Source organism: Hypanus sabinus, chromosome 16 (assembly GCF_030144855.1).
Source record: "Hypanus sabinus isolate sHypSab1 chromosome 16, sHypSab1.hap1, whole genome shotgun sequence".
NCBI classification, from domain to species: Eukaryota; Metazoa; Chordata; class Chondrichthyes; order Myliobatiformes; family Dasyatidae; genus Hypanus; species Hypanus sabinus.
The window spans coordinates 1,631,108-1,651,497 of NC_082721.1; the positions used below are offsets into that span (position 1 = coordinate 1,631,108).

The 20,390-nt window shown below is 45.3% G+C and overlaps 1 protein-coding gene across 1 annotated transcript in view; it reads left to right on the forward strand.

The window, feature by feature from the left end:
* ankle1 (ankyrin repeat and LEM domain containing 1) overlaps positions 1 to 20,390 on the forward strand; it is a 51,419-nt gene that overhangs the window by 3,579 nt on the left and 27,450 nt on the right. The window contains exons 2-4 of the mRNA XM_059990944.1: positions 5,538 to 5,690; positions 8,365 to 8,470; positions 20,108 to 20,234. Of these exons, the coding sequence (XP_059846927.1) occupies positions 5,538 to 5,690; positions 8,365 to 8,470; positions 20,108 to 20,234 (386 nt within the window). The remainder of the gene's footprint in view (positions 1 to 5,537; positions 5,691 to 8,364; positions 8,471 to 20,107; positions 20,235 to 20,390) is intronic.

The window sequence follows — 20,390 nt, forward strand, 5'->3', positions numbered from 1 at the left end:
CAGGGCCCTGGTGAGACCACACCTGGAATATTGTGTACAGTTTTGGTCTCCAGGTTTAAGGAAGGACATTCTGGCAATTGAAGTGCAGCGTAGATTCACTAGGTTGATTCCTGGGATTGCAGGGCTGTCTTACGCAGCGAGATTGGAGAGATTGGGCTTGTACACACTGGAATTGAGGAGATTGAGAGGGGATCTGATTGAAACGTTTAAGATAATTAAAGCATTTGATAGGATTGAGACAGGAAATATGTTCCAGATGTTGGGAGAGTCCAGTACCAGAGGGCATGGATTGAGAATAAGAGGTCAGTTATTTAAAACAGAGTTGAGGAAGAACTTCTTCTCCCAGAGAGTTGTGGAGGTGTGGAATGCACTGCCTCGGAAGATGGTGGAGGCCAATTCTCTGGATGCTTTCAAGAAGGAGCCAGATAGATATCTGATGGATATGGGGACAAGGCAGGGACTAGGTATTGATAGTGAATGATCAGCCATGATCTCAGAATGGCGGTGCAGACTCGAGGGGCAGAATGGTCTACTTCTGCACCTATTGTCTATTGAGACAGAGTATCGAGAGGAAGTGGAGCGGCTGGTGGATTAGTGTGAGAAGAACAACCCAAGCCTGAACACGGAGGAGACAGGAAAACATTGTGGACTTCTGGAAGGTGCAGACAAACGATTTCCCTCTGTGAATACGTGGCTCATCTGTAGAGAGAGTTAAGTGCACCAAGTTCCTGGGAGTTCACAACATGGGTGACATCACCTGCTCCTTTAATATCACCCCTCTGAACAAGAAGGCTCAGCAGTGCCTCCACTTCCCAAGACAATTGAGGCGAGCGAGGCTCCCCACTCTCCCTGCCCCCATCTTTACTGTGTTTTACAGGAGCACTGTTGGGAGTGTTTTGACAAGTTGCATCTCCATCTAGTATGGGAGCAGTCGAGCATTGGACCAGAAGTCTCAACGAAAGACTGTGAGAATAGCTGAGAGGATCATAGGGATCTCCCCACCATCCATCAGGGACATTTATCAGGAGTGCTGCAAACGCAAGGCCCTTAGTATTATTAAGGATTCCACCTATCCACCCAGCATCCTCTAACATTCTACCATCAGGCAAGATAAATAGATAGTTTAATGATCTTAAAGGAAATTACAGTCTCACAGTAACATTACAAATGCACTGATATACAAATATTGTTGGGAGAAAGCCAACGGTGAGAGTCACAGTGTCAGGCTTTGACAAAAAGAGGCTGAGGCCAAAGTCACAGGTTAAAAGATTTGGTCTTGGTTGCTCATTGTACAGTGCGGACAGGATGGCAGATATGTTAGTGGAATGCTCCTCCTGCAGGATGTGGAATTCGTGGAACCTGGTGGTCTCCCTTATGACTACACCCGTGGGAAATGCAGCCAACTCCAGCTCCTGAAAGACCAGATTAAGGAGCTGCAGCTGGATGCACAAAGGATCATCTGGGAAGCAGAGCAATTGATAGATAAGATTTTGGAGCAGGTGATTACACCCAGGGTGCAGAATTCGGGGAGGAGATGGGTGAACATTGTGAGAGGTAAAAGGAGAAGGAAGTCAGTGCAGGGTCCCCCTGTGGCTATTCCCCTCAGCAACAGCTATACCCCTTTGGATACTGCTGAGTGGGGGTGACCTATCTAGGCAAGGCAGCAGCAGCCAGACCAATAGCACTGTGGTCAGCTCTGAGCCTCAGAAGGGTAGGGTGACATCAGGCAGGGCAATAGTCATAAGGGATTCAATAGTTACAGTAACAGATGGAGGCGCCAGGATACTGTGTTACCTCCTGGGTGCTCAGGTCCAGGATGTCTCTGAGTGGTTACAGAATATTCTTGAAGGGGAGGGTGAGCATCTGGAAGTTGTGGTACATATTGGTACCAATGACATAGGCAGGTAGAGGTCCTGCACAGTAAGATTAGGGAGTTAGGAAGGAGGCTGAAGAGCAGGACCTCCAAGGTGGTAACCTCTGGATTACTCCCAGTACCACAAGCTAGGGAAGGCCACAACAGGAAGGTAGTGCAGACAAATGAGTGGCTGAGGAGATGGTGCAGGAGGCAGGGCTTCAAGATCTTGATTCATTGGAACCTTTTCTGGGGAGGTGGGACAAGTTGCACCTGAACTGGAGGGATGTTTGTTGATGCTATTGGGGAGGGTTTCAACTAGATTTGCAGGGGGGTAGGAATTGAAGCTTGTAGGGAATTTGTGAGGAAGGAAAGGCAGATATGATGGAGCAAAGATGCACTCAGCCAGATAGTTTGAGATGTGTCTACTTTAATGCAAGGAGTGTCATAAACGAGGCAGATGAACTAAGAGTGTGGATCAGTACGTGGAACTATGATGCTGTGGCCATTGCAGAGACGGATGCCTCAGAGGCAGAAATGTCTGCTGATTGCCAGGCTTTAGATGTTACAAAAATGATAGGAAGGGGGCCATAACTCTACTGAGTGTTTCCCCCCACCACCAATAGTAACAAAGACATTGAGGAGCAGAGAGGGAGGCAGATTCTGGAACGGTGCAATAATAATAAGGTTTTTATGATGGGTGATTTTAACTCTCCTAATATTGATTGGCATCTCCTTAGACAAGGGGTTTAGATGGGGTGGAGTTTGTTTGGTGTGTTCAGGAAGTTTCTTGATGCAATATGTAGATAAGTCAACTAGAGGAGAGGCTGTACTTGATCTGGTATTGAGAACTGAAGCTGGTCAGGTGTCCAGATCTCTCAGTGGAAGAACATTTTGGAGGTAGTGATCACAAGTCTGTCTCCTTTCCCATTGTGCTGGAGAGGGATGGGAGCAGACAATTTGGGAAAACATTTAATTGGGGTATGGGGAAATATGATACTATTAAGCAGAAACCTGGGAGCAGACGTTCTCAGAGAAATGCACAACAGAAATGTGTCAAATGTTCAGGGAACATTTGCATGATGTTCTGCATAGGTATGCTCCATTGAGGCAGGGAAAGGATGGTAGGGTAAATGAACCATGCTGTACAAAGTATGTAGACAATCTAGTTAAGAAATGAAAAGTTTATGAAAGGTTCAAGAAACTACATACTGTTAGAGCTCTAGAAAATTACCAGGTGCCAGGAAGGAGCTTAAGAATGAAATTAGGAGAGCTAGAAGGGACCATGAGAAGACCTTGGCGAACAGGATTAAGGAAAACCCCAAGGCATTCTACAAGTATATGAAAAACAAGAGGCTGAGCTGTGTGAGAATAGGACCAATCAGGTGCAATAGTGGAAACGTGTACATGGAGTCTGAGGAGGTGGCGGAGGTACTTAATGAATACTTCACTTCAGTATTCACCAGGGAAAAGGATCTTGGCAATTATGGACTGAAATGCTTGAGTATATAGACATTAAGATAGAGGATGTGTGGAGCTGTTGAAAGGTACTAAGGTAGATAAGTCGCCGGGACCAGACAAAATAAATCCCAGGCTGCTGTGGGAAGTGAGGGAGGAGATTACTGAGCAACTGGCAATGATCTTTGCATCATCGATAGGGACGGGAGAAATACCAGAGGATTGGAAGTTTGCAAATGTTGTTGCTCCCTTGTTAAAGAAAGAGAGTAGAGATAACCCAGGAAATTATAGACTAGTGAGTCTTACTTCAGTGTGGGGCAATTTATTGCAGAAGATCCTGAGAGTGGGATTTATGAGCATTTGGAAAGACATAATCTGATTAGGGATAATCAGCATGGCTTTGTCAAAGGCGGGTCGTGCCTTACAAACCTGATTGAATTCTTTGAGGATATAACATTGATGAAGGTAAAATAGTGGATGTAGTGTATATGGATTTCAGGAAGTCATTTGATAAGGTTCCCCATGTAAAGCTCATTCAGAAAGTAATGAGGCATGGGATCTGAGGGGTCCTTGCTTTGTGGAAACAACACACACAAAATGCTGGTGGAACACAGCGGGCCAGACAACATCTATAAGGAGAAGCACTGTCGATGTTTCTGATGAAGGGTCTCGGCAGATTCCATCTGCAGATTTCCTCGTGCTTGCTTTGTGGATCCAGAATTGGCTTGCCCACAGAAGGCAAAGGGTGGTTGTAAATGGTTGGTATTCCGCATGGAAGACAATGACCAGTGGTGTTCTGCAGGGATCTGTTCTGGGACCCCTTCTCTTAGTGATTTTTATAAATGATCTGGATGAAGAAGTAGAAGGGTGGGTTAGTAAGTTTGCTGATGATGCAAAGGTTAGGGGTGTTGTAGATGGTCTGGAGGGTTGTCAGAAGTTACAGTGGACAATAAGATGCAGAGCTGGGCCGAGAAGTGGCAGATGTTCAACCCGGGTAAGTGTGAAGTGGTTCATTTCAGTAGGTCAAGTTTGAAGACAGAATATAAATTAATGGTAAGACGCTTGGCATTGTGAGGATCTGAGAGATCTTGGGGTCCTGGGACACAGGTTGACAGTGTTATTAAGAAGTCGTATGGTGTGATGGCCTTCATCAACCATGGAATTGAGTTCAAGAGCCGTGAGGTAATGTTACAGCAATATTAGGCCTTAGACTCCACTTGGAGTACTGTGTTCAGTTCTGGTCACCTCACTACAGGAAAGAGATGGATACAATAGAGAGAGTACAGGGCAGATTTACAAGGATGTTGCCCGGATTGGGGAGCATGCCTTATGAGAATAGGTTGAGTGAACTTGGCCTTTTCTCCTTGGAGTGATGGAGGATGAGAGATGACCTGATAGAAGTGCATAAGATGATGAGAGGCATTGATCGTATACATAGTCAGAGGCTTTTTCCCCCAAGGATGAAATGGTGAGATGGCTAATATGAGGGGGAATAGGTTTAAGGTGCTTAGGAGTAGGTACAAGGGGGATGTCAGAGACAAGTTTTTTCACACAGGGTGGTGGGTGTGTGGAATGCACTGCCAGCAACAGTGGTAGAGGCGGATACAATAGGCTCTTTTTAAGAGACTTTTGGATAGGTACTTGGAGCTTAGAAAAATAGAGGGCTATGCAGTAGGGCAAGTCTAGGCAGTTTCTAGAGTAGGTTACATGGTCAGCACAACGTTGTGGACAGAAGGGCCTGTGTGCTGTAGATTTCTATATTTACTCTTTTCCAGAGATACTGCCTGGCCTGAGCTCCTCCAGCATTGTGTGTGTGTGTTGTTTTAATGTTTCTTGCCTTTATCTGTACTCTGAAAATCACTCTCCCTCCCCCAACTCCTAATGCCTCCACAACCCTTGTGTTCCCAGTATCTACATAACATTTTGACAGACGATCGCTCCTGTTGGGTATGTGTCACCATGTTAGCAAGTGCTTGATTATTACAACATAAATACGACGGTCGAGGTGGAGGGTGCAGCTCGGCGGTGGAGGGATAGTATAAGCTGACAGGTGATTGCTGAGACCTGTCTCTACCATGTCTTCCATTATTGATGCAGTTAATTCTTTTTCGTTTTCCTTTGAACTACCTTGAAGTGCCTGTATCTGGATGGCACATAAACAATAGCTTCTCAGATTGCCTGACAATAAACCAATTACTGATGCCACGGTAATTTTCTAATCCCTCAGGTCCTTGGAGAAATGGCTGAAGGACAGTGCAGATCCCAGCCTGGTTCTGCCAGAGGGAATTGCAGCCATTCACCTGGCTGTAGGACAGGACACAGAAGGCGCAATACGCTGTTTAAAACTTCTCCTGCAGTACGGAGCTGATCCCAATGTCAGGTGAGGCACTCACTTGTGTGGCTGGTTCAGTCAGTAGGCTTTCTGCACTCTGATCGAACCCACCAACTGGTCCAGTCTCTATACTCTGATCGAACCCACCAACTGGTCCAGTCTCTGCATTCTGTGATCAAACCCACCAACTGGTCCAGTCTCTACACTCTGAATTCCAACCCACCAACTGGTCCAGTCTCTGCATTCTGTGATCAAACCCACCAACTGGTCCAGTCTCTACACTCTGAATTCCAACCCACCAACTGGTCCAGTCTCTACACTCTGAATTCCAACCCACCAACTGGTCCAGTCTCTACACTCTGAATTCCAACCCACCAACTGGTCCAGTCTCTACACTCTGAATTCCAACCCACCAACTGGTCCAGTCTCTACACTCTGAATTCCAACCCACCAACTGGTCCAGTCTCTACACTCTGAATTCCAACCCACCAACTGGTCCAGTCTCTACACTCTGAATTCCAACCCACCAACTGGTCCAGTCTCTGCATTCTGTGATCAAACCCACCAACTGGTCCAGTCTCTACACTCTGAATTCCAACCCACCAACTGGTCCAGTCTCTACACTCTGAATTCCAACCCACCAACTGGTCCAGTCTCTGCATTCTGTGATCAAACCCACCAACTGGTCCAGTCTCTGCATTCTGTATTCAAACCCACCAACTGGTCCAGTCCACTCTGTGATCAAACCCACCAACTGGTCCAGTCTCTATACTCTGATCAAACCCACCAACTGGTCCAGTCTCTATACTCTGATCAAACCCACCAACTGGTCCAGTCTCTGCATTCTGTGATCAAACCCACCAACTGGTCCAGTCCACTCTGTGATCAAACCCACCAACTGGTCCAGTCTCTATACTCTGATCAAACCCACCAACTGGTCCAGTCTCTGCATTCTGTGATCAAACCCACCAACTGGTCTAGTCTCTATACTCTGATCAAACCCACCAACTGGTCCAGTCTCTATACTCTGATCAAACCCACCAACTGGTCCAGTCTCTATACTCTGATCAAACCCACCAACTGGTCCAGTCTCTGCATTCTGTGATCAAACCCACCAACTGGTCCAGTCTCTGCACTCTGTGATCAAACCCACCAACTGGTCCAGTCTCTGCATTCTGTGATCAAACCCACCAACTGGTCCAGTCTCTATACTCTGATCAAACCCACCAACTGGTCCAGTCTCTATACTCTGATCAAACCCACCAACTGGTCCAGTCTCTGCATTCTGTGATCGAACCCACCAACTGGTCCAGTCTCTATACTCTGATCAAACCCACCAACTGGTCCAGTCTCTGCATTCTGTGATCGAACCCACCAACTGGTCCAGTCTCTACACTCTGTATTCAAACCCACCAACTGGTCCAGTCTCTGCATTCTGTGATCGAACCCACCAACTGGTCCAGTCTCTGCATTCTGTGATCGAACCCACCAACTGGTCCAGTCTCTGCATTCTGTGATCGAACCCACCAACTGGTCCAGTCTCTGCATTCTGTGATCAAACCCACCAACTGGTCCAGTCCACTCTGTGATCAAACCCACCAACTGGTCCAGTCTCTATACTCTGATCAAACCCACCAACTGGTCCAGTCTCTATACTCTGATCAAACCCACCAACTGGTCCAGTCTCTATACTCTGATCAAACCCACCAACTGGTCCAGTCTCTGCATTCTGTGATCAAACCCACCAACTGGTCCAGTCTCTGCACTCTGTGATCAAACCCACCAACTGGTCCAGTCTCTATACTCTGATCAAACCCACCAACTGGTCCAGTCTCTATACTCTGATCAAACCCACCAACTGGTCCAGTCTCTATACTCTGATCAAACCCACCAACTGGTCCAGTCTCTGCATTCTGTGATCGAACCCACCAACTGGTCCAGTCTCTATACTCTGATCAAACCCACCAACTGGTCCAGTCTCTGCATTCTGTGATCGAACCCACCAACTGGTCCAGTCTCTGCATTCTGTGATCGAACCCACCAACTGGTCCAGTCTCTGCATTCTGTGATCGAACCCACCAACTGGTCCAGTCTCTGCATTCTGTGATCAAACCCACCAACTGGTCCAGTCCACTCTGTGATCAAACCCACCAACTGGTCCAGTCTCTATACTCTGATCAAACCCACCAACTGGTCCAGTCTCTATACTCTGATCAAACCCACCAACTGGTCCAGTCTCTATACTCTGATCAAACCCACCAACTGGTCCAGTCTCTATACTCTGATCAAACCCACCAACTGGTCCAGTCTCTGCATTCTGTGATCAAACCCACCAACTGGTCCAGTCTCTGCATCCTGTATTCAAACCCACTAACTGGTTCAATTGGCAGACTTCCTGCATTTCAGAAGTCAAGATGGCAAGTCCTGGGGTTAAACAGACCCATCCCCACCAGTACTATACCTAGGTGACATACAGTGATAGACCCATCCCCTCCAGTGCCATACCCCGGTATTATACAGTGACAAGCCTGTCCTCTCTGATACCTTACCAGTGTTATACAATGTTATACGATGTTATACAATGACAGACTAGTTCTTGCCAGTACCATACACCGGTGATAGTGATATGTTTATGTTACTGTGCGATAGTGGAGCTGTGAGTTGTAATTGAGCTGTTCACTGTTGAAATCTGGTGAAACTCTGGTGTGATTTGATCATGTAGATCATCTGAGGATCTCACTCCATTACACGTCGCTGCTTCCTGGGGATGTATCAAATGTGTGAAGCTGTTGCTGAGAAACGGGGCAGATCCGAGTCTGCTGGACCAGGTGAGGCTGTGAGATCCTGTTTTCCCGTGATGAGCTCTGTGGGGTAGGAGCAGTAATTGGGAGAACACAGTATAGAGGGACATGTTCGGAATCACGTGTTTGCTCAGGCAGGTGTCCTTTACCTCAGCCGCTGTTGGACACTGGGGTGGGGGGGGAGGGAGTGGTTGAGTTCTGGGAAGTGACCTGATTCCTGGGTCGTTTTGCCTTACTGAGTTGTGAAAGCAGGTTCAGAATGGAAGCCGTGACAGAAACATTTTCAAAGGATCAGGAAGCTGTTTGATGTGATGGCACGCTAGGGGATACCAGTGCATCAATCTTGAGAGGTCAGCCCAGAGTCCAGAGACTGAATGGCCATCACCCCACCTGTGAGAATTTGATTTACGTTGAGGTGGTCTGATGCAGGATGATAGGGGTGGTAATGACATTGATATAACTGGGTCAGTGTGGACTGGATGGGCCAATGGGTCCGTTTCTGGCTTTATCCCCTCTGGACACCAGGACCTCTGGTTTCCACAACCTGTTGGCATTGAAAGGCTCCGTCCAGAACACTGGGAGCCAAATCCCCAGAACCCTTGTAAGCACTGGAGTGACATTGGCACTGGCCGAAGTCAGTGCGGGATGCCTTAAGTGTGTTCTGCACTCCACTCCGTGTGTGTGTGTGTGTAACTCACTCTTCACTCGCTACAGGAGTCCACATGTTAACCCGTTCGCGCGCATGTACTAACCCACTCTCTGTGTTCTGTTCATTTGGACTATGGAAGTATTCAGTAGGTATGTGCACTTCACCCATTAACGCACATGTGCACTGGAGGAAAACGGAATTGTGGGATGAAAAGGTGGCAACCCTCATGCATTCAATTGAGATGTGGAAAGTAAAATTGTTTAAACAAAAGAAAAACATGCCTTGTTTGGGCGTTAGTGGTAGCAGAGGATGGTTTCCAATTATAGGATCCTGCTGGCATTTGACAAGCAAAAGCCTTATGAAAGCTGGAAAAATTAGATTGGAATGTGTTACGGAACTGGAGAAGACAAAACAAACCTTGGGTATTGGTTGAAGAGTGAGAGAGGCTGCGTTGGAAATTTCAGTGGAAGACTTGAACAAGGATGACGGTATGAATACCCTAATATGCTTGACTTTTTTTTTGAAGGAAGGATTGAATGTAGGAGGCATATTCAGAATTTGACAAAATTTATAGTCAATTCTGAAAATATGGCTAATTATATCACTGATTTTGAACGAAAGTACTGTGGTATATGTAAATACAAAATGGAACTTCCTGACGCTGTATTAGCTTTTAAGTTGTTGGATACTGCTTGTCTAGACAAAGTTCAGACAAGCAGCATTAACTGCATGCACAGAACTTGGATTTGCATCTATGAAATCAGCACTGAAGAGGATTTTTGGAGAAAATCTTCAAACGGAGAGTGATGAGAGTGTGGAATGAGCTGCCATGTGGGAATGTGGGCTCATTTTTAACATTTAAGGAAAACTTTGACAGGTACATGGATGAGAGGTGTAAGGAGGGATATGGTCTAGGTGCAGGTCAGTGGGAACAGGCAGAAAAATGGTTCGGCACAGCCAAAAGGGGCCAGAAGGCCTGTTTCTGTGCTGTAATGTTCTATGGTTATGGTTCTAAAAGGCCACTAAGACAAGTCGGAATTAGTCTGAGTCATGAAACTGCAAACTTCACTGAGCAGAAACGAGTACAGGAAGTGTAGATCCCAGAGTGACTGGACAAGGGTACCATTACCTGGCAGAAATCCCAAAACAAGTATGGTAGGAAATCAAAATTTACCACTGGGCAAGAAACTGTCCACACAGAACCGAACAAGTTTGGTGTAGATGCAGAAGAGTGCTGTATCACACTGTTTGCAAAGGAATCACTAATGCAGACATCTAAGGCAGAGATTTTGATGATAGAATCTCTAAGATCTGTTATTGATACAGCACGCAGTGTGTGAAAAATGTCCTGAAAGCTATGTAAGTGAACTAAACCAAAATGAAGTACAGAAACTGGTGAACATAGATGCACCTAATAACAAACTTCCAGATTTGGAGATGGAAAGATTGTACATTCCACCAAAAGAGTGGAAATTCCTGCAAAAATAGAGCAGACAAAATGTTACATTGAAATGGAGGTGTTACCAATGAACATTCCATTACTCTTGAATAAATCTTTGCTAAAGAAAGCAGGAGCAGTATTGGACATGAAGACTGACCAAGCAACGAGGTTTAACAACCATTGTCTCTTGTGCTCACCAGCTCTGGGCTTTACTGTGTGAACACTCTTGATAAAGACATCACTGAGAACCAACGGTAACTGTCACACAAAACATGATCATAGATGAGAAATGCAAACCTCACAAGCAGTTTGGACATGCTTCAATGGAGGGAGTTCAGAAACTGCTCAGGAGCTCCAGAAACAAAGATGCTGATTATTTTTCCATTCTAAAGCAGATCATTGACAGCTGTGACACTCCAAAAGTTTGGAAAGCCCAAGCCTGTGGTTGGCCTGCCACTAGCAACTGAATACAATGAAACAGTAGCCGTAGACCTACATGAATTGGAGCAAGGAATGTGATATCTCCGCATCATTGATGAGTTCACGTGTTTCAGTGCTGGTAGCATTGTAAACACAGAGACCCTCAGAGAGTTAAAAGCTCCATCCATTTCTGGATAAGTGTGCAAGGCCCACCTCGGAAAGTATTCCATGATAATGGTGATGAATTTAATAATGATGAATTCAGAGATATGGCGGATAACTAACATTGAAACAAAGATGACAGTGACATATAGTCCTTGGGGTAATGGACTTCTGGAGCGACACAATCAAGTACTTACTGAAATGATGCTGAAGGAACACAGCCCTGGACTGGGCCTTTCTGGTGAAGAATAACATGTGCAATGTACATGGCTATAGCCTTTATCAGCTAGTGTTTGGCCAGAATCCAAACCTTCCCTCTGTACTGGCTGGCAGGCCACCTGCTGTAGAGGGCCGTGGTTTGAGAAGCATACTTCAGCTCTGCATGCATCAAGGAAGGCTTTCACTGAAGCAGAGTATTTAGAGAGAATTCGAAGAGCACTGAGGGTACAGGTAAATCCTACAGATGACAAATATGACACAGGAGACAAAGTGTATTACAAAAGAGCAGACTGTACAGAATGGAAAGATCCTGGAGTCGTCATTGGTCAAGATGGAGTTGTGTTATTTCTGAGACATGGAGGTACATATGTGAGAGAGCATCATTCCAGACTATGTAAAACACAAGCCGTCAGAACTCCATGGAGAATAATACAAAGAATAAAAAACGCTTGCCTGATACACTATCATATAACACAGACAGGGGTGAAGAGAGTGCAGCTAAGGACCCAACAAAGCTGTTCAATGGTGGCACAGAAAGTGCAGTTGTGGATCAACAGACTTGCCTGAACAGAAATTACCACAAGTGCAAAGACAACATGGAAGTTTCAGTCTTAAAATGGGATAAACTGTAAAGTTTGTAGACCAAGACACTGGTATCTTATACCAAGCTGAAGTCTTAGGACGAGCAGGCAAAGGCACTGGGAGAAACAAAAGTTGTTACAACTTGAATTACCTAGAACCAGTCACGGCTGCCGGCACTGCGGGGTCAGTCGATGTCATGGGTAGACAGATTTCATTGATCAGGCTGGACCATCTGAGAAATGTCAAAATGTCCTAGTAACTAAAGAGGTGTCATTTGAATCTGCAGAACAGGATGAAGTCAGAAGTTGGAGAAATTATGGTGTGTTTCAGGAAACCAGAGTCATTTGCCAAATGACAGTGTCTAAAGATGAGTGTGCACCCTGAAAGAGACCCAGACAAGAATTGTACCAAAAGCACACCTTGTGGCTAGAGGTTTTGAAGAACTGAACTTAAAAGAACTCCAAAAAGGCTCACCAACATGTGCACCAGAGTCTCCCCAACTATTTCTGTCAGTGGTATGTCAAAAGCATTGCAACCCCATTGCATGGACATAAAATCTGCAGTCTTACAGGGAATGGAGCTGTCACATGACATTTACATTAAATCCCTGCCTGAAGCGAAGGAACACTGTGGAAACTCAAAAAGTGTGTGTATGGTCTAGCAGGTGCATCACTCTACTGGTATAAAAAGGTCAAGGAAATAATGTTGAAAACAGGTGGAAAGCTATCACAAGTGAATCCGGCTGTTTTTTTACTAGCAGGATTCACAATATCATGATTGGAGTATTTGCTTGTCATGTAGATAACTGTATATGCTGAGGCTCACAAAACTTTGCCACAACAGTTATCCCCCAGCTAAAGTTAGCCTTTCAGGTTGGGCATGAGACATGACAAATTCTGCAATGCGGTGTTACGTACCCGTGGGTATCTTGTACCTGTCACGTGACCGTGATGCAATTGAGGCTGTACTGGAGATGAGGTAATGGTCTTGTGATGGGGGAGTGACATCATTTTCCCGCCAGTGAGAGGTCATGCGGTAGTTTTTTTTTTCAACCAGGTATAAAAAGAGAACCCCACCCTGTGACGTGGGCAGTCTATGGTTGAATTTGGTAGTGACTCCATGCTGCTGCGTATTCCAATGTTATGACGCAGTTTCACTTAAAAGTGGAGTTTTACTTTCTGCCTTAAGTCTCAAAGGTTATTGCCAGCAGTTTTGCCATAATACTGCCAGTCCAGTCATTGGAGAGTGAAGATTTGAAGTTCGGGAAGTTAAAGATCGAGGAAAGTTGATTTTGACAGTAAAGCAGGTTCAACCTTGTTTGATTTTCATTCGGAAGGAATTCGTCAGCTATGCCCATGATAACCCCTGTTCTGCCAGAAGAATAGAGGGTTGGGTAAAGTTTCGCCAAAGAAAGGTCAATGCCTTTAAGCGGTTTATTTCCTTCAATCGTAAATCCTCCAGGGAAAGCATACTGCAGCTGGGAACAGCAGTAACATGACGTGAAAGAGAATTTAAATTGTTTCAAGAAGTCTCTCCTAAGCGACTGTGTAAAACTTTGGACTTTCGCATTACTACTTCTATTAACTGTTTTTTCATTCTCCACTTTAAGAACTGTTTTCGCATTCTCGCTTTAAGAACTGTACAAGCAGCTGCATAGCAGCTGACTTCCGGTTATGTTAGTCATTTGTTTACTTTCAGGTATTTTTTTAGAAGTGTTTAATAAATGTTTATTTGTTATAAAAAAAAGCCTGCCTCAATTATATATTCATTGTTGCTGATTTGTGACAGCAGCATAAACATCCTCGCTGTTGACCGAACAGTATAACTGCACCAAGAAAGCTACATCAGGAATCCAGACAATCTGCATGGAATGCTCATGTGCCACAGATGGGATGCACCCCTCAGTGAAGCTGAAGTGGAACAGCTTAGGTCAAAGCTGGCCAGATTCTGTGGGTGGCAAGACAGGCAGACCTGACATCATGTTTGATGCCTGTAACTTGACATCCAGCACAAAAAATGCCACTGTACAAACTTTACATGAGACAAACAAGATAGTGTGCAGAAGTCAATCTGAAAAAGTAGCCATGAAGTTTCAACAGCTTGGAAAAGATGGCTCACAGAGGCTCGTTGTCTCCAGTGATGCCTCACATGGAAATCTCCCTGATGGGGGTACTCAGTGGGGACATTTTATTGTACTGATGGGAGAAGAGGGAAGAGTTTCCCTTCTCTACTGGCAATCCAAGGATCTGAAGAGTTGTACGGAGTATGCTGTCAGGAGAAACCCTTGCAATGTCTGAAGGTATTGACATAGCTGTTTTTCTGGCCACACTACTCTGAGCTTTTCCATGGTGACCCAAAGAACAACAGTCTACAAATTACTTGTATCACAGACAACTACTCTGGTTGATGCAACAAATCCAGACAGTCAGTTACAGAAAAGAGTCTTTGTCTAGAGATAAGCAGCATTAAAGAACTTTATTCAAGCATAGAACATTCATCACATATTATGGTCAATAAAGGGTCAACCAGCTGAGTGTCTCTGAAAGAAAGGAGTGCCAGCTCTTGTGCTGTTAAAGGTACTGAGTGAAGCCATTTGGTACTTTAAGAATTGTATTAGCATGAAGGGTTAGAACTAATTCTCATAACCAGATGGACATAGGAATGGTCTTTAAATTTTTAATTTAATTTTCTTTTAATATCTACATAAAATAGATGGGAGCTTCTTGAGGTCTGTTCAATTGGACTATGGAAGTATTCCGTAGGCATGTGCACTTCCCGTTACACGCATGCGCACTGGAGGAAAAGGGAATTGTGGGATGAAAAGGTGGTGACCCTCATGCATTGATCTGAGATTTGGAAAGTAAAGTTGTTTAAACAAAAGAAAAATATGTCTTTGATTGGGGGTTAACATCTCCACTCCCCATGTGTGTGTACACGTGTTAGCCCGTTCTCCACTCTCCACGCCCACTTGTGTACAAATGTTAACCCACTCTCAATGCACGTGTGTGTACACGTGTTCATCCATTCCCCCGCATGTGTGTACATGTGTCAACCCACTCTTTGACCCAAGGTCAATTTGGATACTGGAAGTTTGGAGAGGAGGGGTCTTCAATCAGATCCACCTCCCAAGGTTAAAAGCCCAGAACAATTCGTGGCAGCGTAATAGAGCTTTGACCAGCGGCCAATCGCATTTGGAATGAATTAATAATTGCAAATTAAGTGAAGGCAGAGGCAAGCTAAGTGGTGATCTTAAGGCTTTAGCTCTTCGGGGTTTCTCTTAGACAAAGAAAAGGAAGGAAAAACTTTTTTCCTTCTGTTCTTTATATCTGTTCAGGTAGGACAGTAGGGATGAAAGGCAGGATAGTGGAATGTTCCTCTTTTGGGATGTGGGAAGGCAGGGAGACCTCCAGTGTCCCTGACCACCACATCTGTGAGAAGTGCATCCAACTGCAGCTTCTGACAAACCACATTAAGGAGTTGGAGCTGGAACTGGATGAACTCTGGATTATTCGGGAGGCTGAAAGGGTGATCAATAGGACATATAGAGAGGTAGTTACACCCAAGGTGCAGGACACAGGAAACTGGGTGACTGTCAGGAAGGGGAAAGGGGTTAAGGAGCCAGTATAGAGTACCCCTGTGGCCATCCTCTCAACAACAGGTATATCATTTTGGATACTGTCAGGGGGATGACCTAACAGAGAAACGTCACAGTGATCAGGTCTCTGACTGGGGCTCAGAAGGGAAGGTGGGGGGGGGGGGGGGGGGGGAAGAGAAGAGACATGCTAAGGTGATAGGGGGAATTCATTACTTAAGGGAATGGACAGGAGGTTCTACAGGCGAGAACAAGCTCCCAGAATGGTATGTTACCTCCTGCGTGCCAGGGTTCGGGATATCTCAGATAGTCCTCAGCAATCTTAAGTGTAGGGGGTGGTGAACAGACAGAAGACATGGTCCATGTAGGTACCCATGACACGAGAAGGACGAGTGACATTCTGCATAGGCGTTCGGTGAGTGAGGTGCTGAGTTAAAAGGCAGGAACTCCAGGGTTGTGATCTCAGAATTGCCATCTGTACCATGTGCTAGTGAGGCTAGAACTAGGAAGATTATACAGTTTAATACATGGCTAAGGAGTTGGTGTAGGAGGGAGGACATAAGATTTTTGGATCATTGGGCTCTCTTCCAGAGAAGGTGGGACCTGTACAGAAAGGGAGGTTTGCACCTGAACTGGAGGGGATCTAATATCCTAGCAGGAAGGTTTGTTAATGCTGCATGGTGAGATTTAAACTAGAGTTGCAGGGGGATGGGAACCAGAATGCCAGAACAGCTAGTGGAGAGGTTGTGGAGGCAGATGTTGCTAAGACCTCAGACATAGTGGAACAAAATCGAAAAGGGTGAGTATAGTACTGAAGGTGTTGTATCTGAATGTGCGCAGTATACAGACTAAGGTAGATGAACTTGGAGCACAGTTGCAGATTGGCAGGCATGATGTTGTCGGCATCACTGAATCATGGCTGAAAGAATATCGTATCTGTGAGCTTAGTGTCCAAGGATACACATTGTGTCGAAAGGACAGTCAGGAAGGCAGAGGGGGTGGAGTTGCTCTGTTGGTTTAAAAAAATGACATCAAATCATTAGAAAGAGGTGACATAGGGTCAGAAGGCGTTGAATCATTGTGGAACAGCAAGGTTAAACAGACCCTGATGGGAGTTGTATAAGAACCCCCAAATTCTAGTATGGATGAGGCCTACAAATTACAATGGGAGGTAAAAAAATGCATGCCAAAGGTTAATGTTACATTAGTCATGAGGGCCTGTAATATGCAAGTAGATTAGGAAAATCAGGTTGCTGCTGCTGCTTTACAGGAGGGGGAATTTCTAACATGCCTATGAAATTGCTTTTTAGAGCAGCTCATGGTTGAGCCCACAGAAGGATCAGCTATTCCGGATTGAGTATTGTGTAATGAACCAGAATTGATTGGAGAGAATCCTTAGGGTCAAGTGATCATAATATGATCGAATTCACCCTGAAATTTGAGAAGAAGCTAAAGTCAGATGTATCAGTATTACAGCGGAGTAAAGAGAATTACAGAGACATGTGAGAGGAGTTGGCCAGAACTGATTGGAAAAGAACACTGGCAGGGATGATGGCAGAGCAGCAATGGCTGGAATTTCTGGAAGCCACTCGGAAGGCACAAGATACATACATCCCAAAGAGGAAGAGGTATTCTAAAGAAAAGATGATACAACCATAGCTAACAAGAGAAGCTAAAGCCAACATAAAGGGCATATAATAGAGCAAAAATTAGTGGGAAATTGCAGGATTGGAAAACTTTTAAAAACCATCTGAAAGCAACTAACAAAGTCATTAAGAAGTTAAAGATGGAAAACGATGCTGGAGAGGTAGTCATGGGGGACAATGAAATAGTGGATGAACTGAAAGTATTTTGCATCAGTCTTCACTGCGGAGGACACGAACAGCATGGTGGAAGTTCCAGGTGTTGGGGGCATTGAGTGTGTGAAGTTGCCATTACCAGGGAGAAGATTCTTGGGAAACTGAAAGGTCTGAAGGTAGAAAAGTTACCTGGACCAGATGGTGTACACCCCAGAGTTCTGAAAGAAGTGGCTGAAGAGTTCATGAAGATATCAGTAATGATCTTTCAAGAATCCCTAGATTCTGGAATGGTTCTAGAAGACTGGAAAATTGCAAATGGCCCTCCACTCTTCAAGAAGGGAGAGAGGCAGAAGAAAGGAAACTATAGGCTAGTTAGACTAACCTTGTGGTTGGGAAGATGTTAGAGTTGATTGTTAAGAATGAGGTTTCAGGGTATTTGGAGGCATATGATAAAATAGGTGGTAGTCAGTATGATTTCCTCAAGGGAAAATCATGCCTGACAAATGAATTCTTCGAAGAAATGAACAGCAGGATATACAAAGGCAAATTGGTTGATATTGTTTACTTGGATTTCCAGAAGGCCTTTGACAAAGAGCCACATGAGGCTGCTTAACAAGCTATGAGCTCATGGTATTACAGGAAAGATTCTAGCATGGATAAAGCAATGGTAGATTGGCAGGAGGCAAAGAGTGGGAATGAGGGGAGCCTTTTCTGGCTGGCTGCCAGTGACCAGTGGTGTTCCACAGGGGTCTGTGTTGGGACCGATTTTTTTTTTTCATTATATGTCAATGATTCGGATGATGGAATTGATGGCTTTGTTGCAAGGTTTGCTGATGATATGAAGATAAGCTGGAGGGACAGGTAGTTTTGAGGAAATAGGCTACAGAAGGATTTAAACAGATTAAGAGAGTGGGCAAAGAATTTACAGATGGAATATAGTGTTGGGAAGTGTATGGTCATTAACTTTGATAGAAGAAATGAAAGGGTTGACTATTTTCTAAATGGAAAGAAAATACAAAAAGCTGAGGTGCAAAGGGACTTGGGAGTCCTTGTGCAGGATTCCTTGAAGGTTAATTAGCAGCTTGGCTCTGTGGTGAGGAAGGAAAATGCGATGTTAGCACTCATTTCAAGAGGACTAGAATATAAAAGCAAGGACTTAATGTTGAGACTTTATAAAGCACTAGTGAAGCCTCACTTGGAGTATTGTGAGCAGGTTTGGGCCCCTTAGCTGAGAAAAGATGTGCTGAAACTGGAGAGAGTTCAAAGAAGCTTCACAAAAATTATTCCAGGATGGAACGGCTTGTCATATGAAAGGTGTTTGGTGGTTCTGGGCCTGTATTGACTGGAATTCAGAAGAAAGAGGGGTGGGGTGACCTAATTGAAACCTAATGAATGGTGTAAGTCCTTGGTAGAATGGATGTGGAGACGATGTTTCCTATGGAGAGAGAGTCTAAGACCGGAGGACATAGCCTCAGAGTAGAGGGGTGTCCTTTTAGAATGCAGATGAGAAGAAATTTCTTTTGCCAGAGAATGGTGAATATGTGGAATTCTTTGCCACAGGCAGCTGTGGAGACCAAGTCTTTATGTATATTTAAGGCAGAGGTTGATAGATTCTTGATTGGTCAGGGCATGAAGGAATATGGGGAGAAGACAGAAGAATGGGGCTGAGAGGAAAATTGGATCAGCCATGAAATGGTGGAGCAGACTCGATGGGCCAAATGGCCAAGTTCTGATCCTAGCAACACACCAAAATGTTGGAGGAACTCAGCAAGCTAGGCAGCATCTGTGGAAAAAAGCAGTCGACGTTTTGGGCCAAGACCCTTCAGCAGGATGGGAGAAAAAAAAGCTGAGGAGTAGATTTGAAAGGTGGGGGGAGGGGAGAGAGAAACACCAAGTGATGGGTGAAACTTGGAGGGGGAGAGATGAAGCAAAGAGCTGGGAAGTTGATTGATTAAAGGCCATGGAAGAAAGAAAAGGGGGGAGGAGCACCAGAGGGAGGTGATGGGCAGACAAGGAAATAACATGAGAGAGGGAAAAGGGGTTGGGAAATGGTGAAGGGGGGAGGCATTACTGGAAGTCTGAGAAATTGATGGTCATGCCATCAGGTTGGAGGCTACTTAAACGGAATATAAGGTGTTGTTCCTCCAACCCAAGTGTGACCTCATCACAACAGTGGAGGAGACCATGGATAGACATATCGGAATGGGAAGTGGAATTAAAATGGGAGGCCACTGGGAGATCCTTCTTGTTCTGGTGGATGGAGTGTAGATGCTCGGCGAAGCAGTCTCCCAATCTATGTCTGGTCTCACCAATATACAGGAGGCCACACCAGGAGCATAGAATGCAGTATATGACCCCAAGAGACTCACAGGTGAAGTGTTGCCTCACCTGGAAGGACTGTTTAGGGCCCTGATTGGTAGTGAGGGAGAAGGTGTAGGGGCAGGTATAGCTCTTGTTACGCTCCGTGTTTCACCTGTCGTTAGGTGTTTCTCTCTCACCTCCCACCACCTTTCAAGTCTACTCCTCAGCTTTTTTTCTCCAGTCCTGCTGAAGGGTTTTGGCCCGAAATGTCAACTGCGCTTTTTTCCACAGATGCTGCCTGACCTGCTGAGTTCCTCCAGCAATTTGTGTGCATTGCTCGGATTTCCAGCGTCTGCAGATTTTCTCTTCTTTGTACTTCTGATCCTATATCTTATGGTCTCCTCTCCCCACATATGTGTATACACATGTAACCCGTTCTGCACTCCCCACAAGTGGTTGTGTGTGTGTGACGTGTAACCTACTATTCACTTTCCCCCAGGATGGACAAAGTGCAGTTGACCTGGCCAGGGAGCAGGGGAATGTGAAATGCTGCCAGATCCTACAGCAGTACCAGGACTACAGTCTGCTAGAGGACACTGAGGAAGACGTACCAGCCTTTCGCTACGGTCAGAGCTCGCCTCGCAGCTTTGGTGGTTGTGTGCTGCCATGTTGCTGGGTTCTGTGGGGCCCTACCATAACTCATTACCTGGGGAAGGGGTGATGGAGGGTGGGTCAGTGTCAGTGTCCGAGGAAGTGGCTTGGAGGTCATACAGCCCATGTTC